Genomic DNA, 15,716 nt, shown 5'->3' on the forward strand with positions numbered 1-15,716 from the left:
TCCCCCACGCCCCCCAAAAAAGAAGACATTCTCTGGTTTGCAAAAAAAGGGAGTTTGTGTGTATCAATAGATGAGAAGAAAAAAGGTGATAGTCATCATAATTTATATCCCAACAAAGATATTATAATCTGAATGGTAGCGATGGAAAACAAAAGGAGACAACAGGAGTAAATCTTACTGTGTATTAAAGTTCATTTTTATAGGAGAGAAAGCAAAGGAGACTGGTGAACACAAAGGGTATGGAGTTCTTTAAAATTAAGTAATGAACGGGGTAACACTCCAGGAGCGAGGACATATCCCACAAAACTCTAAATCCTTGTGCATCCAAACCAAATGTAGATCTGTTGCAGGTTGTGATATTTTTTAATGAACCAACATGAGAGTTTATTATTATGTATGAAATTATAGTGTATAGCGCTTTTGAAACCTCACAGGTGTTTTTTTTGTTTTTTTTTTCATGTGTACTTTTCATCCATGAAGAACTCTTATGTTGGTCCAGTAAAAGTAATCACAACCGGCAATAAATATAAAAATTCTCCAGTCCCAATATGGATACTAGAACTTTGAACTCCCAACTAAATGTGAAATATCTTATTTTCATTTTTTGAATAAAAGGACAAAAGGATCTTGTAATGTTATAATAATCTAAAAACATGTACAACACACGCTCCCCCGGAATAAAAAGTACCGGTACACCAATGGTATTCACAAAATCTATACGTTTATTGTGCAGCGATGGCAAAGTTTCGGTCCGCTTGTGAACCTTTATCCTCTTTTGAACCTTTATCCTCTTGTAAAAAATTCACAAGCGAACGGAAACGTCAATCTCTGCACAATAACTGTATAGATTTTGTTAAGGCCACTGGAGTATCACCGCTTTTTATTCCTTGGCTTGTGAGCGGTTTCGAGTTGCTGAGCAGGACTGTTGTTGTCGAGCACCTGTGGCAGTTCTTGCAAGTACTGTACCATGACTGCAACACTCTCTGCACAAAAAAAAAAAAAACCGCCTAAACATTGGAACAGAAAATGAATACATTGTATGCCCTTTCATGCAGATGTTTCAGAGTTTTCATAAATGATCATACATCAGTTAATCACTTGGCTGGGGTTGTATAAGTGAGGAGGCAAACACAAGTACGTGCAAGATCTCCAGTGTCCACAGGCAAAGCCAGGAAAAAGGTAGCACAGTAAGCTTAGGAGGAGTGTCTCTGCTGAACTTCCTATAGGCCCAAGGAGATAGCAGGCTTATATGCTGGTAACCATTCATACTTGTCAATCAGCACACTGAAGCACTCAATAAGGTGTGGGTGCCTGCAAAGTCAAAACTTCTTTAAATAAAAATAAATTGTACCTTGTACATGTTGCCGTTAAAATCCATTGTTATCTATAATTAATGGGTATGGTTATGATATTTAAGACGGTCATATCAATTAATTACATATGGTTTTACTGTGTAAATCCACTTTTAATGCTAACTTCATCTTTAAGACAATGCCTTTCACAGCAGCCAAATGGGGATGCTTCGCTTGAGTCGGTAACTACTAATCCAAATAGAGCGACATCCCCTCCTATCTTCTACGTTTTCATTTTCCCTTGAAAATGTGGAGACTGTGATAACTTGTACTTTACAGCTTTGGTTTTACAATGTATTCAGGTCTCGATAATCACCACTTTATCTACAGTAGTTCATGATTCACTCCAACTCAAGTACACTCCTTGCATTAGAATGAACAATCCAGGGCCCCTGCTGAGCACAGAGGTCTTCAAACCTCATTAGCAGCTAAGAGGTATGGACCTTATTGCAAGAGGGCTAGCTTTAAATAATCCCATCTATGATCACAAAATATAATGCTAGAATCTCAACTTACTGTAACAATTGATAGGTTTTCTGAAGACCTCAAATCTGATTTACCAATGACATTTCTGAAACATTACTTCCTCTAGATTTCTAAATAGATTTAAATGAATTACATTTCTAAAAATAGTATCCCTGGTTGCGTGACATGCAATAGTTCACACAGGGACACATCAAACATAGCAACCTTCAAAGAAGCCTTCCAAAAACATATTTCAGTGCAAAATAAATACAGTATGTCACTTACATGGATACACATTTAATTAAGCCCCTTCCACTCAACAGACTTTAGCGTGAGCTTTTGTGTCCTTCATACTGTAGTTGCATGATCATTCTCAGACAGTGCGAAGGTAAGATTCATGAGGGGTTCATTTGAACCAGTGGCCGTATTAACTCAGTGCCAAGGGCTCCCAACCCTAGCCTCACAGAACTACAACCACAGCATCTATTACTGTACAGGCATACCCCGCATTAACGTACGCAATGGGTCCAGAGCATGTATGTAAAGCGAAAATGTACGTAAAGTGAAGCATTAACTTTTTTTCCACTTATCGATGGTTGGGTACAGGAGCCGGTATTGCTGTTTAGGATGTGCTGACAGGCACATGCGTGAGCTGCCAGTTGCCTATTGGGCGAGGGGAATCAGCGCGTCACTACTACGGCAGTCTGTAGGGTAGAATAAGTGGCTCCCCAGGGACTGTTTTAGGAGCCTAGCATTACTTGCTACTCAGATACCAGCTTAAGCAATAGACATAACCAGTGCTCGACAAACCCGGTCGCCAACTCGCCAGCTGCGATCGGATATTGGCTCGTGGCCAGTAGCTTTTCTCCTGCTCTGCAAAAAAAAAATCCCCTGCTCGAAAAAAAAAAAAATCCCTCTGGCTGTGACTCGGCTTGGAGTTGCCAGGACTTCAAACCGCCCTTCCTTCTCTGCACGGGTAAGTAATGGGGAGGGGGGGGGGTTGGATGTGCGCGCGCGCGTGTGTCTGCTGCTCCTCCTCTTCCTATATATCCTCCTGTATAATTGTGTCACCTCCTACTTACAAGACCTGCACTGATCCGGTCATGGAGAGGATTGTGGACACATGCTTGAGGTGTGGGGAATTTAATGCCTTTAATAAATATTTATACTGATACATCCGGTCCCCGGCGCTCCCGCTGCCCGCGCGGGAGGTAGCAGAGGTGTTTCACCCCCCTCCCTTCGGCGCTCCCGCTGCCCGCGCGGCTCATGTCTTTCTCTTCCCCCCTCCCTCCCTCTGCCCGCGCGGCTCGGGTGTTTCACCCCCCTCCCGCTGCCCGCGCGGCTCGGGTGCTTCACCCCCCTCCCGCTGCCCGCGCGGCTCGGGTGCTTCACCCCCCTCCAGCTGCCCGCGCGGCTCGGGTGCTTCACCCCCCTCCCGCTGCCCGCACGGCTCGGGTGCTTCACCCCCCTCCCGCTGCCCGCGCGGCTCGGGTGCTTCACCCCCCTCCCGCTGCCCGCGCGGCTCGGGTGCTTCACCCCCCTCCCGCTGCCCGCGCGGCTCGGGTGCTTCACCCCCCTCCCGCTGCCCGCGCGGCTCAAGTGTTTCACCCCCCTCCCGCTGCCCGCGCGGCTCAAGTGTTTCTCTTACACCCCCTCCTCCCCTCGCTCCCGCTGCCCGCGCGGGGCGGCAGGTAGTAGCAGGGTGTTTCCCCGTCCCATCCCGTGTGTGTGTGTGTGTGTGTATGTGTGTGTGTATGGGTAGGAGAGTGTGTGTGTGTATGTGTGTGTGTATGGGTAGGAGAGTGTGTATGTGTGTGTGTATGTGTGTGTGTGTGTGTATGGGTGTGTATGTGTGTGTGTATGGGTAGGAGAGTGTGTGTGTGTATGTGTGTGTGTATGGGTAGGAGAGTGTGTGTGTGTGTGTGTATGGGTAGGAGAGTTTGTTTGTGTGTTTGTGTGTGTGTGTATGAGAGAGTGTGTTTATGGGTATGAGAGAGTGTGTGTGTGTGTGAGAGAGAGAGAGAGAGAGAACATGTAGGACACCAGAAGTACCCCCCCACGCCACCCAATCAGTCATCCCCCCACCCAGTCAGTCATCCCCCCACCCAGTCAGTCATGCCCCCACCCAGTCAGTCATGCCCCCACCCAGTCAGTCATCCCCCCACCCAGTCAGTCATGCCCCCACCCAGTCAGTCACCCCCCACACCCAGTGATTCATCCCCCCACCCAGTCAGTCATCCCCCCCCCACCCAGTCAGTCATCCCACCCCCCTGCCCTGTGCCCAGTCGCCCAGTCACCCCACCCAGTCAGTCAGTAATCCCCACCCAGTCAGACACCCCGTCACCCCAATCCCCCAATAACCCCACCCCGTCACCCCACCCAAACACCCAGTCAGTCACCCCAGCCCCCCAATCACCCTACCCCCCAATCACCCCACACCCCAATCACCCCACCCAGTCACCCCAACCCCCACAGTCACCCTCTCTCTGTCTCTCACCTGTCCGTCTCTCTCACCCTCTCTCTCACCCTCTCTCCGTGTCTCTCTCACCCTCTCTCCGTCTCTCTCACCCTCTCTCCGTCTCTCTCAACCCCTCTATCACCCCCTCTCTCAGCCCCTCTCTCACCCCGTCACCCTCTCTCCGTCTCTCTCACCCTCTCTCCGTCTCTCTCACACCCTCTCTACGTCTCTCTCTCACCCTCTCTCCGTCTCTTTCTCACCCTCTCTCCGTCTCTCTCACCCTCTCTACGTCTCTCTCACCCTCTCTCCGTCTCTCTCACCCTCTCTCTCACCCTCTCTCCGTCTCTCTCACCCTCTCTCCGTCTCTCTCACCCTCTCTCTCACCTTCTCTCTCCGTCTCTCACCTTCTCTCTCTCCGTCTCTCTCACCTTCTTTCTCTCACCCTCTCTCTCACCCTCTCTCCGTCTCACCATCTCTCTCACCCTCTCTCTGTCTCACAATCTGGATATTTTATTTACCCTGTATATCTTAACTGCCCTATACCTACACCGAAATAACCTATACTGCTTTCTTCCAGATCTGACTCAAGCTTCACACGGAAGACATCGGAACCCCCCCTCACCCAGAAGACAGGTAGGGAACACATTACCTCCAATGTATAACATTGCAGGAATGAGGGTACCTGGACATTGAGGGACTGCGGATCAGGTAAGATCCCAGGCAGGATTACTCCTTTAAATATTGTGAAGCGGGGACGTCCAGGCACTAGTTAAGGGGTGCAGGAAACTAGTCATTCACACCTGGCTTTTTTTTCTAGATTCGACATTTATACACACATACACACACACACACACACACACGTAACAAGGACTAATTGTAGTATAATGTAATACAATAAATAAACTTATGTCAAAAACGAATGTTCTTACTAGAAATGTATTCAATTTATTTCATTTAGGGTTTTTTTTAAATGCGGGACTAGGGGCGGGACTAGGGGCGGGGTAGGGGGACTAGGGGCGGGGTTGGGGTGGGACTAGGTGGCGAGTAGATTTTTTTGTTCGGCGAGTAGATTTTTGGGTGATTTGTCAAGCACTGGACATAACCATATTAAATGTAATATTTGAAAAAGCCCATAACGGGTGAAACGCGTTAGAGGCGCGGGGGGTGCCACCCCTCCTCTTGTTTTAACTTTCATATGCTTCAATAAAGTCATTTAATAGCACAGTCCAGCCTCGCTATTTTTGCTGTGCGGCCGTGCCCGCTGTCTCACCCTCCTCAGTGACGGCGATTTCCTTAAATGTAACATATGTGTCACATTCTTTTGAATGTAATGCGACTATTTCAACAAAGGGATTAAGCCCAAAACAACAATTAAAACAAGACAATTAATAGAATGAGTTCAAAGTAAACAATAGTGAATGGGCATACTGTAGGTTTGTCTCACATAGAGGAATGTCATTTGACAAGTTTTTTGTCATGATTCTTGACTTTAAAGCTACAATGCTTGTTTAGTCCGAGAATATTTTCCCCTTCCTGTGAAAATGAACTTGCTGCACTGTAGAATGATAAAGTCTATCAATACACCCAAAACTTGCATAAAGAAAAAAGATCTTAAAGTAGTCCCAATAGGTAAATTGCCAATGCCCCCATAACGGAAATTATGTTTTGCATGTTGTATACTAAGCTGACAGCAATTCCCAACGGTAACATGTATACACATGCATTGCATAGTGTCTGTACTGTAGATTGTAATATACTGTAATAAGTGGGTAGCTGAAATTCTGAATGTAGAATGCATTCTGCCATGTCGGGTTTATAATCACATTTAAATTAAGTAAATTTCTGACAATAGTTTTTCAATCAATGTGAAAACAATTGTCTGCAGATGGGCGCCACATCCCACTGGCTTCTAAATACAGGAACAGGTAAGATGCAGAACATTGTATGACAATCTTGTTACGGATGTTCACTACAACCTGAACTAGACCACTGGGTGGGATGGGGATGTATATATGCCGCCGCCCTACAACCATGGGGCCAGGTCCGGATATCAGGGTTAGTGATGTGTAGCCAGGTGAGGGTAGGAGAGTGTAGGTAGGTCAGAGTACTTGTCATGGTCCGGGGCAGGAGAGAGCAGAATAGTCGAAGTCCGTAAGCCGTAGTCGTGGAGTAGAGATAGGAGAATAGTCGTAGTCCATAAGCCGTGGTCGTGGAGTGAGCAGAAGTCCAATAATGCACCGAAGTCCAGGGATGTAGAAGAGACAGGTCAGGTACAGGCAGGGGTCACAATGGAGATCAAGACAGGTTCAGACACACTGAGGCTGCAATGAGCACGGTGCATAGACAAAGGTCTATGCTCAGCAACAAGACAGAGGACTGGGTGGATATAAATAGAGAGATGAACCAATGGAGAGGAGGCAGGGGGAGTGTACTAGCAATAGTAAGGGAACTGATAGGCTGTAATTACCTTGGATGCAGGTGTAGTACAGCTGAGGCTGGTCCCGTCCCTGATTCTATCCTTCCGTGCACGCACAGGGAGCGTGTCGCACGGGAGGTACGCGGCGGGAATGCGGCGGGCGCACTGCTAAGGCTCCGCTCCTGGCTGCAGTGGCCGGCGCGCGTCTGGGAGCCTCATCCATCCTGCGGATGTCCGCGCGCCCCTCCGGAGGATCGGGTAGGTGCGTTACGCGCAACCCTGACAAATCCTAAATAAAGTTTTTAGGACATGTAATTCGGAGCAGAAGAGGTTAGCCAGCTGGAAGTCAGCAGCCATGGTGAGTTTTGCATTGTACTGCAGCATGATAATTAATGGACAGTGTGTGGCAGGGGAGCAGGGTTGCCACCTTCTATTTAAGGCGTACTCGGAGACTTTTTGCAATACATTTTAAAAAAAACATTTATTTACATATTTATTTCTCTTACCGGCGGCGGCGGCATCTCACCCTGCAAGAGCCAATTCGCAAGGCTCCGCGACGTCAAATGGCACGCGTTGCCACGACAACGTGACGTCAAGTTACCATAACAAGGGCACGCCTTATGGCACAGAGGCGTCATGTGATGCCCCGTTGTCATGGCAACAGGGCATCATTTGACGTCACGCAGCCATGTGTACGGGGTTTGCAGGGGCAAATGCCGGGAGATGCTGTCAACCGGAGATGTTCCAGGTAAACCCGTATCCCGGAGATACATGGCCGAAACCGTAGTTTCTGGGTCAAACCCAGATATGTGGCAACACTGTATGGGAGGGTGCTTCCTGAACAAGTAAAACAAATTTAGCATCACAGCACACTGTACTGTTATGTCTCATATGATGTCCAAAACTTGCAATACTTGTCACATACAGTCTGCAGATGGAAGCTCTCTCTTGCATACAATACAGCAAGAGTTGGAGTGCTGCCAGGGAAGTGACTGACAGGTCGTACGTATCTGGTGATTAAGCCATTCGTTTATTAAGACAATTCCCCTATAATTGAGGGCTATGGGACTTATTCTATGTCGGCCAAAATTTCCCATTGAATTCTTTGGGGAATTTTGTCTGAAAACGGCCCGATCAGTCGCTTTGGCTGATATAGAATAAGTCCCTATATATCAAAGTATCTGTTCTGCTAAACCGGGGAATTTAACGCTTAAGTCATCAAAGAAAAAACAATTCCTATTAAAAGCAAAAAAGTTGTTGTTGATAATTCTGGATGCACTTTGTGCTCTGGTTTAGCAGAGACTGCAATATGCAGCTCTTAATAATACAAGCTGGCTGATCGGGCTCAAGCCCCCTGAAACTATACGGAAAATGAAAGAAGCTGTTGAGTGGCAAAAAATGAAAATTGGCCTGACGCAAATGTGCAGCAGTTTTAAATAAAGAAATAAAAATGATTCACTGATTGCATAACAAAACATGTTCAATAATGCAATTTTTTCCCGACGTGCACACAGCCCTGCACGTGGAATTTTACAGGCACGAGTGTGAGTCATGAAGAACTTAAAAGGTTGATTTTAATGATGGAGGTGCTATGCTGAAGGTCACAGAAAGCAGATGCCAGGACATTGGTGCATGTCACAGAGTCACATGCGTAATAACTTTTGGCTCCCATCCACACGTGATCTTTTTCTTTTATCTCTGATAACACCAAGACTGTTAAAAACAATAAAGGTGTATACGAACACGCAGAATATAATCTTTTAAAGTACTGCCCCTTTCCTGTTTGCAGCTATGTCACGTATATAAAAATATATATTTGTTTATACCTAATACAGAAGAGAAGTCAGCAAGGTTTATATCACCTTAGACAGATCCTTTGACAAAGTGAGACTGAGATTTGATACATCCCATTATGAAACCTGTCAGGTAGCTCAGGGGGGCTCAATTCCAGTCCTCAAGCCCCCCGCCCAACAGGTGAGGTTTTCAGGATATATCTGCTTCAGCACGGTGGCCCAATCAGTCCCTGCTTCAGCACAGGTGGCTCAGTCTTCGACGGAGCCTCTGATTGAGCCACCTGTGCTAAAGCTGGTATTGCTTGAAAACCTGACCTGTTGGGGGAGCGTGAGGACTGGATTTGAGCACACCTGATGTTGCTTATTCCTGACTCCTCCAGTTTGCACCTCCCCTATGTAAATGAAGCAAAAACCAAAGCGCAAAGTGGTTTGACAGTGTCGTTAAAAAAGCAGCACAAAATTGGTGCTCTTTGGGGCCTATTCATTACACTGCAATAACCGCATCCATCCATATTTGCGTGGGAATGCATGTCGGCATATTCATTAATGTCACGCATTGGCATATATCAGAAAAAGACACTGGATATATAAGATAGCGAATTTATTGCTCACATATCTATAATTTAGCGCCCTGACATTTCCTTCTCCAAAGGGACGTTCTTCCCAGGTTATCTAACCAGATACTGTATACAAGAAACATTAAAGGGGGAAAGCGTGCCAAGTGCAGAGAGGGCACGAGGGATGTTGTGAAACACTGTTGCTATAATACCAACTTGATTTCCTTAAAGCAGGAAGTATACCAATATGGGGGTATGTTAACTGGTCCTTCTCCCTACAACCTGTTGTGCATTGGTAAAACCATGATAATATTGAAGGAACCAATCACCAAGCATAGGTCAGCGATTCTTCTTGGGTAAGCTACCAGGTGAGGAACTCGTACAGCAGACGGTGGCCTGATAGTGTGATGGACTTTAACTACCAGACCCCTATGTTTAGGTGCATGCCTATTGACTGTGTCACTGTACCAGTTAAGAGTACTATACAACATACAATGTGCCAATAATTATTAAAATTGTGAAAGTCCCAATGTCCTAGAAGTTCAAAGGCCGCCTAACTGGCCCACCTGGCTTCTCAAAAACCAGAAAGTGCTTAATTAAGCAATTGGCCTATATGGCACCAAAGACGACAATCGAAGATGTAGTGTGGCCAACCAAACCCTTAGATGAATCCAGATGAACTGCGCCAATTTCTAGTGTCCAAAGTTTTCTTTCTACAATCTCACTTGATCATGAACATATGTAAATGACAAGAAAGCGGCGCTTCATAGATGATGTATTTTTCATCTGGGGTGGTACCCTAGATGAACTGGAACGATTTAAAATGTATTTGAATGAAAACTATAGGAATCTTCAATTCACTTTCAAACATAGTTCAGAGCGTATTGAGTTCTTAGACCTGGAAATATACATTGAAAACAATATGGTTCATACTAAAACATATTATAAGCATGTCCAGGCTCATAACTATTTGTTGGCTAGTAGTCACCACAATTCACAATGGGTGAAAAACATAGCCCGCGGCCAATTTATTAGGCTAAAAAGAAATTGTTCGCAGGAACAGACATATTTAGAACAAGCTGAAGAACTAAAAGAGAAATTTCTAGATTGAGAATATAAAAAAATGGAATTAGATCAGACTTTAGAAGAAGTTAACAAAATGAAAAGATCAAGTCTCCTAGAATATAAAAACAAACCAGTAGTAAAGATGAGTGGTGTTCCTTTCATCACTCAGTTTAGTAAGTTGGCACCTCAAATAAAGAAATATTCAACTAACATTGGGGTATTCTGAAGAGAGACTCTATTCTGAAAGAGACACTCATAGATAAACCTCAAATATTCTTTAGGAAAGCATTACATTTAAAAATCAAACTTTCTCCAAGCTGTCCATTAGTGTACAGTATTTGTGATTCATCTACTCGAGTGTCCCTGCGGACTGCAATATGTCGGCAGGACAAGAAGAACTCCACAGAGAAGACTTTATGAACATGTTTATAATATAAAAAGAGGACTTACCACACATAATGTTTCTAATCATTTCAAAATAAAACATAATCAAGATCCCAATGGTTTGAAATGTGTAGTCATAGAATGCCCAACACCAAGATGGAGGGGAGGTGACAGGATGAACCAAATTTCAAGAAGAAAATCCTATTGGATTTTCAAATTGAAATCATTCGTCCCCCTTGGGCTAAATGTCAAATTCGACATAGTGTTCTTTTTGAAAGATTGATTTAGTTTCCGATCATTCAGTTATTGATGGAGGTCATATTTAACACATTGGAATATGGTAGTGTATTATCAAATATAAGTTGCAATATAGTGTCTGGATGTAGTGTGGTTTTGAGTGTTAGAGATTCGAGGTTTCGACTGACTCCATTATGGAGTATCTATTGGAGAGTCAGGTATAGTGGTCAGCTTGCATGTTTAGCGCCTATTTGTGAGCCAGCAGTGTGATCGCATACCGTCTTCAAGCGATACCTCATAGTCTCTTGTGCAATTCAACATTTTGCACCACTATCATGGTAATCTTTTCAATTTAATGAGTGAATAATGGAGACCCTTGGGGTTTTTTAATCCAGTGTCAAAAATATAAATCAAAATAAATATTCAAAAATATTCACAATATTTATGTAGAGTTTTTGAGGTTGTTTTGAAACCGTAAGTCAGGTTATCCACATTCCTATATGTGAAGTATTGTCTTACAGGTGTAAGTAATTATGCAACATATAAAGATATTTGTTCTACATAAAAAATACATGAAAATAGAGTATAGGGATGTATTTGTGTGTATTATTAATGTACAATTGTTATTGATGTTCAAGGGTAGAAGTTTACCAAAATGTAATTCATAGATCTTGTAAGAATGTATGTAATTCTGTTACCAGATTGCCAATCAGTGAATATGTTTGTTATTATCATGATATAAAGTACGTTTTTCCCCCGGATAATTTGAGTAAAGGTCCAACACATGCTTTATGCATGTACAGTAGATTTTATCAAGTGGACTTTCTAATGAACTTTGAAACAAACATTTTAAAATGATTGGCAGCAGGTATAAAAAGCAGCCAAAAAATCATCTGCAATAGCCCTGATGAAGAGACACTTGGGGCCTTATTCAGAGAGGGTTGATAAAAAAAAATCGCCAGCGAATTTAAAATGACTGTTTTTTGGGCGTTGCTATCACGGTATTCAGAAAGGCTCGATTACCAGTGATAGCAAAATGCCCAAACGGGCGAGTTGCTGCCAGCGACAGCATCGAGCCTCTGAAACGGCCTAAACCGGCGATTCATTTCTGCTGCAGAGAGAGCGGCTCTGAGAGAGCCGCTCTCCCAGCTGAAATGTCGCCCGAAAATTATTTATTTAAATACACATTTCTTTAATAGTGTAGAGGTGCAGGGGGTCTCCGGAGCTGAACCACGTTGGTTTTATGTCCGGGGACCCCCTGCTTCCCGAGATACAGGCCTCTTTATGGGGTGTGGGTATCTCCTATGCAAGGAAATGTCCCGGTCACGTGACGCGAGACCTTTCAATGCAGAGGGATACCGGCACCCCATAAAGGTGCCTGTATCTCGGGAAGCAGGGGGTCCCCGGACATAAAACCAACGTGGTTCAGCTCCGGAGACCCCCTGCACCTCTATACTATTAAAGAAATGTATATTAATAAATATTTAAAAAAACATCAATACACGCACCCACCTCCGCCCAAACCCTTACAGTACAGTAATGGGCAAAATAACTATTATCCAGATATGGATAATAGATTATTTGCCCATTATTAAATACTGCATTAGCATACATAAATAAAATAAATAAATAAAGTTATACTTACCACAACAGCATGTCCCTCTGTCCTCCGTTGCCAGAAAGCATATATACAAAATAAATACATTCTAATGGCTCCTAACCCCTTAATCACCTTAGCGGTTCCTAACCGCTATAGTCATTAAGGGGTTAACCCCCCCCCTGACCCGGGAGGCCTAAGCACCCACCCCAGACTGACTATACCCACCCTATACCCATTGAGTAGTATAGTGGTACATCATACCCATATAATAATAATATGGGCATGATAAGCCTCTATAGCACTCAATGAGCACCCTAATCACAATACAGTAATACACAAGACACACAGTAATAAAACATAACTAAACTCCAAAAAATCACACGTCACTAAATAAAAACAGTAGCCATCTAATCCAATCAATAGAAGCAATTACATCAACAATTAATTAATTAAACCATTACCCAATCAAACCAATTAATTCATAAACCAACTCAAAATGAATAGTAACACTAACCAATCCAAACAATGAATTACTCCAACATTAATGAATGTAACCATTAAAACTCAAAGAAATAAATTTAAACAATCTCTGAAGTAACCATAAAACACATTAGCTAACATAATATAACATTAAGTATAAGCGAACACCAATCACAAACCTTTTATTACATTAAGCATAAACAAACAATCACATCCACATAATAAACTGCAATAACAAGCGAGAAATGCCCCCCAAATATTGTCATAATAATGTATTAATCTGTACCCTAAAGAGGTACCGATTAATATATTATCAGTCAATGTGCCTCCCCCAAAAAAATCAAAAAACACATCCAAAGATTAAACCTGTAAAAAGAGACATTTACAAACATTGAATATATTACTTACCATTAGAAGCGGTGGCCCTCCCGACTCCCGGGGTAACAGGAAGCTCACGTACCTTGAAGGCCTCCAACAGCATCCCATGCCATCCGCCATGAAGATCCGGCTCAGGTACCCCAATCTTCTTTTTTCTTTCTTTAATCACCTTCTTCTATCTTCATCTGTAACCATTTCTTGTTTTTCTTTATGTTCTTTCTTCATCTGTCAATCCAAAATACCCCATGTTAAATCCCAGCCGATGCTGTCTCGTCGGCTTCTTGGGCTCAAATGAGGCGTCACGGCCTTAAATATGGCTTGTGACGTCACATTTACCCTCAAAATGGTTAACAGCCACCTGATTCCCTGTTAAAACCATGTTCCGACATAATTTTTTTTTTTTTGCTGTGACGTCACTTAAAGGGAATGATGCCAGCAAATCAGAATGGCTGTGCTTCATTTGCCTTTAAGATGATGTCACTAAATCCAAGATGGCCGGCGTCACATAGTATTTCAGCCAATCAGATCGTGTGAACCAATTCCACACTCTGATTGGCTGAAATATCTTGTGACACAGCGGCCATCTTGGATTTAGTGACGTCATCTTAAAGGCAAATGAAGCACAGCCATTCCGATTGGCTGGCATCATTCCCTTTAAGTGACGTCACACCAAAAAAAAATTTTTTTTTGTCGGAACATGGTTTTAACAGCCAATTAGGTGGCTGTTAACCATTTTGAGGGTAAATGTGAAGTCACAAGCCATATTTAAGGCCGTGACGCCTCATTTGAGCCCAAGAAGCCGACGAGACAGCATCGGCTGGGATTTAATATGGGGTATTTTGGATTGACAGATGAAGAAAGAACATAAAGAAGAACAAGAAATGGTTACAGATGAAGATAGAAGGTGATTAAAGAAAGAAAAAAGAAGATTGGGGTACCTGAGCCGGATCTTCATGGCGGATGGCATCGGATGCTGTTGGAGGCCTTCAAGGTACGTGAGCTTCCTGTTTCCCCGGGAGTCGGAGGGCCACCGCTTCTAATGGTAAGTAATATATTCAATGTCTGTAAATGTCTCTTTTTACAGGTTTAATCTTTGGATGTGTTTTTTGATTTTTTGGGGGAGGCACATTGACTGATAATATATTAATCGGTACCTCTTTAGGGTACAGATTAATACATTATTATGACAATATTTGGGGGGCATTTCTCGCTTGTTATTGCAGTTTATTATGTGGATGTGATTGTTTGTTTATGCTTAATGTAATAAAAGGTTTGCGATTGGTGTTCGCTTGTACTTAATGTTATATTATGTTAGCTAATGTGTTTTATGGTTACTTCAGAGATTGTTTAATTTTATTTCTTTGAGTTTTAATGGTTACATTCATTAATGTTGGAGTAATTCATTGTTTGGATTGGTTAGTGTTACTATTAATTTTGAGTTGCTTTAGGGATTAATTGGTTTGATTGGGTAATGGTTTAATTAATTCATTGTTGATGTTGTAATTGCTTCTATTGATTGGATTAGATGGCTACTGTTTTTATTTAGTGACGTGTGATTTTTTGGAGTTTAGTTATGTTTTATTACTGTGTATCTTGTGTATTACTGTATTGTGATTAGGGTGCCAATTGAGTGCTATAGAGGCTTATCATCCCCATATTATTATTATATGGGTATGATGTACCACTATACTACTCAATGGGTATAGGGTGGGTATAGTCAGTCAGGGGTGGGTGCTTAGGCCTCACGGATGGGTGAAGGGGGTATTAGCCCTAAGGATGGGTGTTTAGACCTTGCGGGTGGGTAGCAGTTGGGTTAACCCCTTTATTACCTTAGCGGTATTAACCGCTAAGGTAATGAAGGGGTTAACTCCCCCAGCAACCTCCCCGCAATGCCTAAACAGCCACTAAGGGCCAAATTCCCTCTTCATCCACCCCCACTAGCTACAGTATTGTATTGTATTGTATTTTTCTTACAGTAAGCCTGGCACGGGTGTTTAACCCCTTCATTGCCTTAGCGGTTGGCCGCTAAGGTAATGAAGTTGCTGTACATACATGTTTCCTGCCTCGGATGCATGCCGGGGGGGTCCGGAGCTGCTATTAATGGCTATCAGCTCCGGAGACCCCTGGCATCAATCCGAGGCAGGAAAGGGGCCTGATTTTTTCTAAGTCCCGACACATCGCTGCTCATCTAGGCATCTCCCCACAAATTGACCAAAAATTTTGTGGTGAATTGGATTTCGGGAGAAGAACGCCGTTTAGGGCTGCGATGGGCTGCGATAGGCCGCGACAGCCGACTCGCGGGTCTCTGAATCACGCGAGTTTATCAACCATCCAAAAATGGTCGATAAGCGGCTGATCGCCGCTCAGTCGGCGAATTTCGGCTAGCGATAAAATTTTGCGTCGATACAGGCCGTTATCGAGCACTTATTGATGCTATCTGAATACGAGTACCCATTTTGGGCGATAAGTGCTCGATAAGGGCCTTATCAAGGCTTTCTGAATAAGGCCCTTGGTCTTGAAACGCGTAGGGC

The 15,716-nt window shown here is 43.7% G+C and overlaps 1 protein-coding gene across 6 annotated transcripts in view; it reads right to left on the bottom strand.

Annotated features, from left to right (window-relative positions):
• The window catches only part of COMMD10 (COMM domain containing 10), a 339,457-nt gene that overhangs the window by 210,254 nt on the left and 113,487 nt on the right, over window positions 1-15,716 (bottom strand). The window contains exon 6 of one of the 6 annotated variants that reach the window (XM_075601214.1): window positions 6,774-6,980. The exons of the other annotated variants lie outside the window; for them this stretch is intronic. Coding sequence (XP_075457329.1) covers window positions 6,789-6,980 — 192 coding nt within the window. The 3' untranslated portion in view covers window positions 6,774-6,788. Of the gene's footprint in view, window positions 1-6,773; window positions 6,981-15,716 lie in introns of those variants that run through there. 6 annotated transcript variants of the gene reach the window in all.

Source organism: Ascaphus truei, chromosome 1 (genome assembly GCF_040206685.1).
Source record: "Ascaphus truei isolate aAscTru1 chromosome 1, aAscTru1.hap1, whole genome shotgun sequence".
Taxonomy (NCBI): Eukaryota; Metazoa; Chordata; class Amphibia; order Anura; family Ascaphidae; genus Ascaphus; species Ascaphus truei.